Genomic DNA, 8992 nt, shown 5'->3' with positions numbered 1-8992 from the left:
CGCCGAGAACAAGGGTGATGGCAGCAAGTCCGTCGCCGAGAACAAGGGTGATGGCAGCAAGTCCGTCGCCGAGAACAAGGGTGATGGCATTAAGATGGGCACTGGGAACAGCAGTGCTGACAGGAAGAGGGGTAGGAAGGATAAGATGAGGGGGAGGGAGAAGGGGGAAGGACAGGGGAGGGTGAACCCGAAGGTTGAGGAGAAGGAGAAGAAGGACGGCGCAGCGGGGGAGGAGAGGGGCAGTGCTGGGTTTATCTTCATGTGCAACGGAAAGACGAAGCCGGAGTGCTTCCAGAACAGCGTGTTTGGCTTGCCCAAGGGGAAGATAGATGTGGTGGAGAAGATCCGACCAGGGGCGAAGCTGTTCCTGTATGACTTTGACCTGAAGCTTCTCTATGGGGTGTACAAGGCAACAGCAAGAGGAGGGATGGATCTTGTGCGGCGTGCGTTCAACGGGAAATTCCCTGCTCAGGTAATTCTTGGTCATTGTTTGCGTGCTTATGGCGCATTATTATGGTAGTAGAAGTATCCGTTTACTATTAACTAGTATTATTATACAGCCTGTCCTGAAGATATTATGGGAAATTCCCTGCTCAGGTAATTCTTGGTCATTGTCTGCGTGCTTATGGCCCATTATTATGGTAGTAGAAGTATCCTGTTTACTATTAACTAGTATTATTATACAACCTGTCCTGAAGATATTATGTGCTATATCGTATGGTTAGGGTATGTAGAAAGCCGCACAAGTTAATACCGCAGACAATGGCCTGATAATTTTTTTACTGATCCTTTGAAAGGCTCATTAGTGATGTGTTGAAATTCATGTTGATTCCGATGGCATGCAAACTCAACGTTTGGATATGCGTGTATGCTTATTGAAGAGAAAAGCGACATGTTTTTCTTGTCTCACTTGGCAACTTTTTACGTCATTAAACTTAAAATAGTTATTTAAGCTAAATTTATTTTCTTACAAGGCTTTTGCTTCAATTTTTTCATAACGAATCAGAACGGTTACTAGTGAGTACTAATTCTTATTTTAGTTTCCTTAATCATTAAATGTCCATGGCGGTCTAGCATTGATCATGTGGGAGTTGTCGTTTGTTGCGTCGGTAAGTCTTTGCTAGAGTGGCAGAGGGTGCAAAGGTTGTGGTATATTGGAGCACGTCCTAGCATACATGATGTTACGTGGCAAAGGGTGAGGTGGAAGTCTTCTCGAAATGATGGTAGATAGGACACCTCCGATCAAGTTAGGAAACACACATGATCTTTTTATGAGAGAATGCCACATGTCCTGAACTATCTTTAATTAGTAGAGGCAAAGTAAACCATTTGTTCCCTTCAAAATGTTTTGATTTCTGTTAAGAAGGTATATGTTTGCACTTTGCACAGTAACCGAATTAATGGTGATCTCAGGCTAAGTAGAAAGAAATAGCTGTTCGTCTTTGAGTTTCCGGCCTAATCTTTTTTGGTAATTAGTTCAATAGTTTTGTCTGGCCATCGGAAGAAAAATCGGCGGATGACCTTACACGGTTACGCCCATGTTTGTAATGATATACCTAGCAAAACATATTAATGATGAGTACTGGTAGATGGCAAGGATTAATTGTGTGGAGGGAGCGAGTAAAATGGTATTGGAACATGCGTATGCAAACACTACTGATCATCTATAACGGATCCCTTGCGAAAGCAATATTATGCACAGATCTCTATAATAGAGCTATGGGTGTGTTTGGTTTGAGCCGAACATCACCAAAATTTTGCTAGCCAAAATATTGGCTAAGGTTTTGGTTGCCCATGTTTTGGCCAATTTTGGCAAAAAAAATCAATTAGAGTTGACTAGAGCACTTGGGCATTCCAAAAAATTTGGCAACCATCCAAGCAAGAGCCAAAATTTTGGGTATGACCAAAAAGGTTAGTATGGTTGGTATTGGTCACCATCCAAAGTTCCAAACACACCTTATGTTTGCTGTGGAATTCTAATTTCTCTTTATATCCCATGTTGATTAATTTGCATTATTACATTTTGTGTTTGCCAAAATCTGTGGTGATCTTGTTCTTTTAATATCTTTTATCCATTTAGTGTGGGATGTTTTAGCCTTGGAAAGCTAACATGGAGCTTCTTTTAGCATTGTTTTCATATTTCATGAAGATGAATGATGGGTCAAAGGAGATGATGCTAAGGACATTTTATTATTTTAACTAATTCGTGCAATTCGTGCACTTGATGCAGGTCAAATTCAGGATTGATAAAGATTGTCTTCCGCTTCCTGAGAGTAGTTTCAAGCATGCCATTAAGGAGAACTACAATTCAAAGGGAAAATTCACCCAAGAGCTCAATTCGAGACAAGTAAGCCATGACAATTATTCTAAATTGTGCAATTTGAAATGTATCCAAAACTAAAATAACATTTTGCATGCTCATGATGTAATTTATGGTTCTATTTTGTAGGTCCGTAAGCTACTGGCACTATACAAGCCAATTAACATACAACAGCCATCTTCCCAACATGTTCAAGAAGTTCCTCGGACAAACCGTGTTGAAAGGCGCATGCCTCACTATGTTGAAGAAAGGCGACAGCCATATGATTATGAAGAAAGGAGGCTGCCACGATATCGTGAAGAAATGCAACACCCACAATTTGCTGAAGAAAGGAGATTAGCCTATGATTATGAAGAAAGAAGGCCATCACTCCATGTTGAAGAAATTCGACGCCCACAGTTTGTTGAAGAAGCTCAGCCACCTACATACTATGTTGCTCCTGCTCCTCATGGTTCATACCATCCACATCAAGCTAATATCATTTATGAAAGGTGAGTTGTCATTATCTTATATGTTCATATACTGTAATTTGTGTGCTAATTTCATTTATTATAACAGACAATATTTTTAATCAATATATTTTCAAGCATGGCTGTCAATTTAATAGTACAACTTTTTGGCTGCTTCCTAATTGAATTATGAGCAGTGAACATAGCTTTTCACCATATTTTCGTCCATTTTATGGAAGTATGTTTGATAAGTTGTGTCCGTTGATGTTTAATTGTGAAATTATTAGAAGGTCGTAATTCTTTTGTAATCCTTTAGTGGGGCACTTTGTTACTCTGAATGCAGAATTTCCTTCCCACAAACTATTTGTTCAATGGGCTGTTTCTGTGGATTCTTTAGTTTGGTGCTGAGTCTTAAGATAGCTAACCAATTCACCTGTTTCTAAAAAATATACGATAATAGCTGTAGACTATTATGATTCATATAGGAGTGCTGATTACCCTAGTAAAAGCTGTTTTATGAGAATCTGGGATTTCATTTCAGAAGAAAAGAACTGTTGAATCTAGGAGACCTGTTCATTCTTTCCAAAAGTTTGTCTGACTCATCAAAGAAAGGATTAATGCACTGGAGGCCCCTACAGTTTAGGCACCTTACTGGCACTTCATTACATGCTCATGGCCCTCAATTTTCTCTTTTTTAGAAATAAGAATTTTACCCTCATGTCAGAACCTTTCCGTCATGATTCTAGAATTTGCATATTTGTTTGACAATTAATTATGAACAGACTAAAACATTTAGGAACAAAAAGCAAAATTGGCATGTATTAATATTTGAACATGTAGTTGAGGGTGTTTTTGACATCTGTGGAAATAACACGGAGCATGCTTCAAGGTTTATAGCACGCTGTCTTGATGAACCGCGGTCTTCGACAAGTGTAAAGTGTGCATTACAACAACACAAAAAGATGTTTTGATTTAATTGTTATCTAATCATACATACACATATGCTCGGATGCTTGATGACTTCTGACCTTGTTGAACTTGAATTCTGCTCCCAGGGCTCCAGCTGACGCCGCCAACAGGGTGGATCCATTCCTTCCAAGAGACTACAGGGTGCCGCCACAGGAGGTCGCCGCACCCCCAAGCTACGCTGATGAGATCTACCGTGGTGCTTACCCAGCTGCTTACCCGGCAAACCTCCAGGGGCCTGCTGCTTCAAGGGTGCCAGTGTCCTCCCTCTACTCCTTCGCCGGCGCACCGGCGTACAGATGAACGCTGCAGCGCCTGCTCTGAAACCGGTCCTGACCAGCATGATTCGCTGGTTGGTGGTGTAGCTAGCGTCGTCTTCTGATACATACTGTAGTCGTTTGTTGGATCCCTGACTTGGATGTCGTTTGCCACAAGTGTGGTACTGGAACGTGTCGTTTGCCACAAGTGTGGTACCTGGAACGTGTCGTTTGCCACAAGTGTGGTGCTGGAACGTGTCGTTGGCTGTTAAACAAGTGACTTTCCTGACAAGTGCTGCCGTGGTCTTGCAAGTGTGGTCTGTTTTGTTTGTTATATGATATGAATGTCGGTAGCTGGTAGTGCGTAGAAATTCGGTTGATCCATCTTCGAAATCTGCAGTTTAGATATAGTGATCTAAAACGTCTTACATTAGTTTACAGCGGTGGTACTATTTTAGCTGATTTTTAAGCGTAATCTGATCACATGCCTCCGTAAGAAAGTGGTTCCTGGTCAAGTCCGGCAGGAAGGAAGGAGCCTTCAAGTTCCGTCGCAATCTTCTGGGCGGCCGGCTAACAGTTTGTCTAATTCATATCTAGATGTTTTTTAAGGATGTCACATTTAAGCTCTCACAAGTATATAATGCATCAACAAGAAACAAAAAAAATTAGACCACAAATGTCACGTCTAGATGTGTCCTATACAAACCCGCCGGCTAAAGCCAGCCTTGGGTCAAACGAGCAACGCCGCGAAAAGGAATGGACTCGGGCTAGGAGGCTACCGCTCTACTGCGCAGGAAGGAAAATCTATCTACTGTCGTGGTCTTCACGATATTTGACACGAAGATCCACAGAAACTTCCCGTGACGGGGTACGCCACAACATCGCCACCGTTGGCGCCGTGGATCCACACGGTGGCGTACACGTACACGTACGTGCTCGCTAGCTCGCGCGGGCCGTTTGATAACCTCCGGCCCCTCTGCGGGGATGCGGCCAGCGCCGTTCCCCTCGTCTCCTCCCCCCTCCCTCCCTGTCGTCGCACGGACCGACGGCGACGGCCGGGCCCCGCCCGCCGGGCCACCGCCCACCGCGCCTATATTCCAGCCTCCACCCGCCTCCCCCAGCGCAGCCGCCAGCCTCCGCTGAAAAGTCCTCCAACCCCAGAGCCCCCCCTCTCCCTGCCCGTCGGAGAGATCCGGGCCGCCTGCCCCCAATCCCGCCGCCCCCCGCCCCCGAATCCGCGCGCCGTCCACGGGCGTCGGGCGGAAGAAGCCTCGCGCCCGCGCGCGCGCATTTCCTCCGTCGCCTCGTCTCGCCTCGCCGGGGATTCGGGAGGGGGCGAGGGAGGGAGGCGGGATGCCGATTGGGGTGTCGGACGAGCTGCTCGGCACCTTCGTGCCGATCGCCGTCTACTGGCTCTACTCGGGGCTCTACGTCGCGCTGGACGGCGTGGAGCGCCTCGACGCCTACCGCCTGCACCCCAGGGGCGAGGAGGCCGCCCGGAACGTCGTCTCCAGGGGTGCCGTCGTCAGGGGCGTCCTCGTCCAGCAGGCCTTCCAGGTCGTCGTCGCGCTCACGCTCTTCGCGGTAATCCTCCTCCTCGCCCTTTCCTGTCTATATCCCTTCTGGTCTGCAGATAGGCCACCTGAATACGTAGCTTTGGCCTTTGCTGTAGTGGCAACAATGATTTTAAGGCCTTTGCTGTATTGGCAACCATGATTTTGAGCTGCAAAGTGCCTTTTCTCTTTACCTCTCCATAAATGGCACTAGTAGATACTAGATAGAGAGACGCTTGATAAGCTATCTATCCTGATTTGGAGCTGAAGTGACTGGCTTAGGACGACCTTGTCTTGGATTGTTTTGGCATGTAACTACCGCATTCCACATAGAGCAAACTTTTGGGACCTGACTATCTGTGATGAAATGAAATATTAAGTAAAGGAAATCAGCATGCCATGCTTATAACTGCAGTTTGGTTGCTGGAGAGTTGCTCAGCCTTACGTTTTTGCGTTTATACTTGCTATGCTATGTTTTTAAAGCGTCCCTAAGGCGACGCCTAGGCGTCGAAGCGCTCCCCCTCTGCTTTGGAAAATCGACCGCTTTGGGCGCCTAGGCGTCCAAAGCGCCCGCCTAGGCGTCGCCTAGGCGCCAAAGCGCCCCCCCTCCCTAAGGCGGTAAGGCGTCGCCTTAAAAATATAGTTGCTATGGAAGATAAGAAGCTGACGATTGCTAACAAAGAAATCTGACCCTCTGAATTATAGTAGTGAGGAGCTGATTCTAGTATTGCTGCTGAGAAGCAGTTATATATTTGTACAATAGCATACAACATGTTACAAACCTCAAAATTGATGCAACACAAGCTACACTTTATGTTGACTGAAAGTATAACAACATAGCTTCTCATGGGGAAAATTTGATATGCAGGAATGCCCAATTTAACGAGCAGTTTTTTGAAGTAATACCAGGCCTTAACAATTCTTATGGAGCTTACCTGATAGCTTCATTTATACACAAGTTTCTAACATGGTTAAATTTCCATGAACTGCAGGTTATCGGCGATGAGAGTGGTATTGCACCGAAGCAGCCTTCTGCTGTGGTGATAGTGCTGCAATTTATCATCGCCATGTTTGTCATGGACACATGGCAGTACTTCATGCACAGATACATGCACATCAACAAGTTTCTGTATAAGCACATCCATTCCAAGCACCACACTCTTGTAGTCCCTTATTCCTTTGGGGCTCTTTACAACCACCCTCTCGAGGGCCTTATTCTGGACACTATCGGCGGTGCTCTCTCCTTCCTCCTCTCTGGTATGACACCACGAACATCCATATTCTTTTTCTCTTTTGCGACCATCAAGACGGTGGATGACCACTGCGGGCTGTGGCTTCCCGGTAACATCCTCCATGCGTTGTTCAACAACAACACTGCTTACCATGATATCCACCACCAGCTCTATGGCAATAAATACAACTTTTCGCAACCTTTCTTCGTCCTTTGGGATAAGATTTTGGGGACATACATGCCCTACTCTCTCGAGAACCGGAAAGGGGGTGGGTTCGAGTCCCGGCCAGTTAAGTCAGTAGAGCAGACCAAGGCTGATTAATACGTGCATATTATCTGATTCTCGTTCTGCTTAGATCCGATACACACTGTCCTATCACGCCGCCTGATTCTCTAACTATGAAAATGCTGTAGAAGTCTTATGTCCTGGTTCATATAGTGAGGGTTTTTCGTGTTTTCTGACACTTCTTTCTTTTGATTTGGTTTGGGAGTCCCATCTTGTATCAAGGTAAGGTATAGCGGGTAAAATCTTGTATTGTACGAAAGAATACTCGGCATCCACTTGGATTTGTCTCCTCTGGATCGGTCTGTACTTCCATCCACATGGTGATGTTAACAAAGAAGGATGATATTAACACTACACGCAGTATGCAGCATCGTGTTGTCCTGCTCATTTCGTTGTCTTCTTTTTCATTTGTGTGTTGTGTTGGATGAATGTTGGACATATAAGCCTTCTTTCTGCTGTGTATAATAACCTGCGGAGATGATCCACCAGTGAGCTTTATTGAACTATAGTTTTGTTTCTGGAGATGATCCACCGGTGAGCTGTGCTGAAATATAGTTTTGTTTCTGGAGGTGATCCACCAGTGAGCTGTGCTGAAATACAGTAGTTTTGTTTCTGCTGATCATCATCATCTTTTTTTTTTTTTACCACAGAAACATCTGTAAAGCGTGCGGGGATGCCCTTGCAGCTCTGTGTTTCAGTTATGTAGTTCTGCTGTCAGGCACTCGGGCTATGTTGTGGCGTCGCCGGTCCAGGACTAAGCTGAATTTTGTTTGTTCGTTGCAACAGAAGCTTATCTGTAAATAGCTGAACTAACTACTGCTTACAGGACATCACAGTTTCACAATCTAATTACTACGCATACTTCTTGCCATGAAGTGGCAGGTTTACTAGAAGATTAATCTATGGCAGCTGAAACGTGTGTGCTCTATGACTACGATCATCTGAGCCAAAACCTCAACCCAAATATGCCAGAAAGTCGAGCAAATGCTCTGAAATTCTGAAACCTTGGTTAACGCCAGTGTGAGAAGTTCATAAAAGCTTTTTTTCAATGAGGCAAAGATTTGTCTGATCAATGGGAGTAGTAGATTATAATTTACAAAGCTAGCGCACCGCGGAGTGACCTGACCACTGACAAGATCTTGGCACAAATAACAACACAACCGGATCATCGACACCGATAACAACACAACCGGATCATCCCCTCGCCAAAAAAAACACAACCGGATCATCGACGCCAACTTGGAAGCGTCATCGACATCAAACATATAAATTGTCACATAGGTTAGAAACCTTGCGCGTCGCCTGCACAAGAGAAGACTCCCTCTCTCAGTCTTTCCTATTCAAGCTAGACATTCGCAAGGCCTTTGACTCCGTCAAATAGGAGTATTTGCTTGACCTCCGTAGCTTTACGAAGCAAATTTGAAGAATGAATTGTGGCTCTTCTATGTTCCTTATCTTCGAGGTTCCTCTTGAATGGGTTAGCTAGTACTCCCATCAAGCATGGCCAGGGACTATGGCAAGGGGACCCTACCTTTGCCCTCCTTTTTGTCATAGCTATTGACTCATTGAAGCAAATCCTCGACGTGGCGACAAGAACTAGTAGAAAAAGGACCTAATGTAAGACACATTAGTCCCGGTTTGATTTTGGCCCGGTACTAATGGCACCATTAGTGCCGGTTCGAACGGCTATGCATTAATGCCGGTTCATGTTGAACCTTTAGTACCGGTTCGTGCCACGAACCAGTGCTAAAGGGGTGGTGGCAGGCTGGCGTCAGGCCGGGGCCCCATGATCACCTTTAGTACCGGTTCGTGACACAAACCGGTACTAAAGGGCTAACCTTTAGTACCGGTTTGTGCCATGAACCGGGACTAAAGGGCTCTGACCTATAGTCCCGGTTGAAGACACAAACCGGGACTATAGGGCAATTTT

General features: G+C 45.3%; 2 protein-coding genes across 3 annotated transcripts in view; both read left to right on the top strand.

The window, feature by feature from the left end:
* The window catches only part of LOC119317861, a 5722-nt gene extending 1410 nt beyond the window's left edge, over window positions 1-4312 (top strand). For both annotated transcript variants that reach the window (XM_037592359.1, XM_037592360.1), the window contains exons 3-6: window positions 1-472; window positions 2231-2347; window positions 2450-2811; window positions 3825-4312. In XM_037592359.1, coding sequence (XP_037448256.1) covers window positions 1-472; window positions 2231-2347; window positions 2450-2811; window positions 3825-4038 — 1165 coding nt within the window. In that variant the 3' untranslated portion in view covers window positions 4039-4312. The remainder of the gene's footprint in view (window positions 473-2230; window positions 2348-2449; window positions 2812-3824) is intronic.
* Window positions 4313-5000: 688 nt separating this feature from the next.
* On the top strand, window positions 5001-7565 carry LOC119317860 (sphinganine C4-monooxygenase 1-like). Its single transcript, XM_037592358.1, has 2 exons — window positions 5001-5576; window positions 6538-7565. Exons 1-2 carry the CDS (start codon window positions 5346-5348, stop codon window positions 7096-7098), a joined length of 792 nt encoding a protein of 263 aa, XP_037448255.1. The 5' UTR covers window positions 5001-5345; the 3' UTR covers window positions 7099-7565.
* Window positions 7566-8992: the final 1427 nt, after the last annotated feature.

Source organism: Triticum dicoccoides, chromosome 6A (assembly GCF_002162155.2).
Source record: "Triticum dicoccoides isolate Atlit2015 ecotype Zavitan chromosome 6A, WEW_v2.0, whole genome shotgun sequence".
Classification (NCBI taxonomy): Eukaryota; Viridiplantae; Streptophyta; class Magnoliopsida; order Poales; family Poaceae; genus Triticum; species Triticum dicoccoides.
This window is presented reverse-complemented; position numbering and strand designations above follow the sequence as displayed.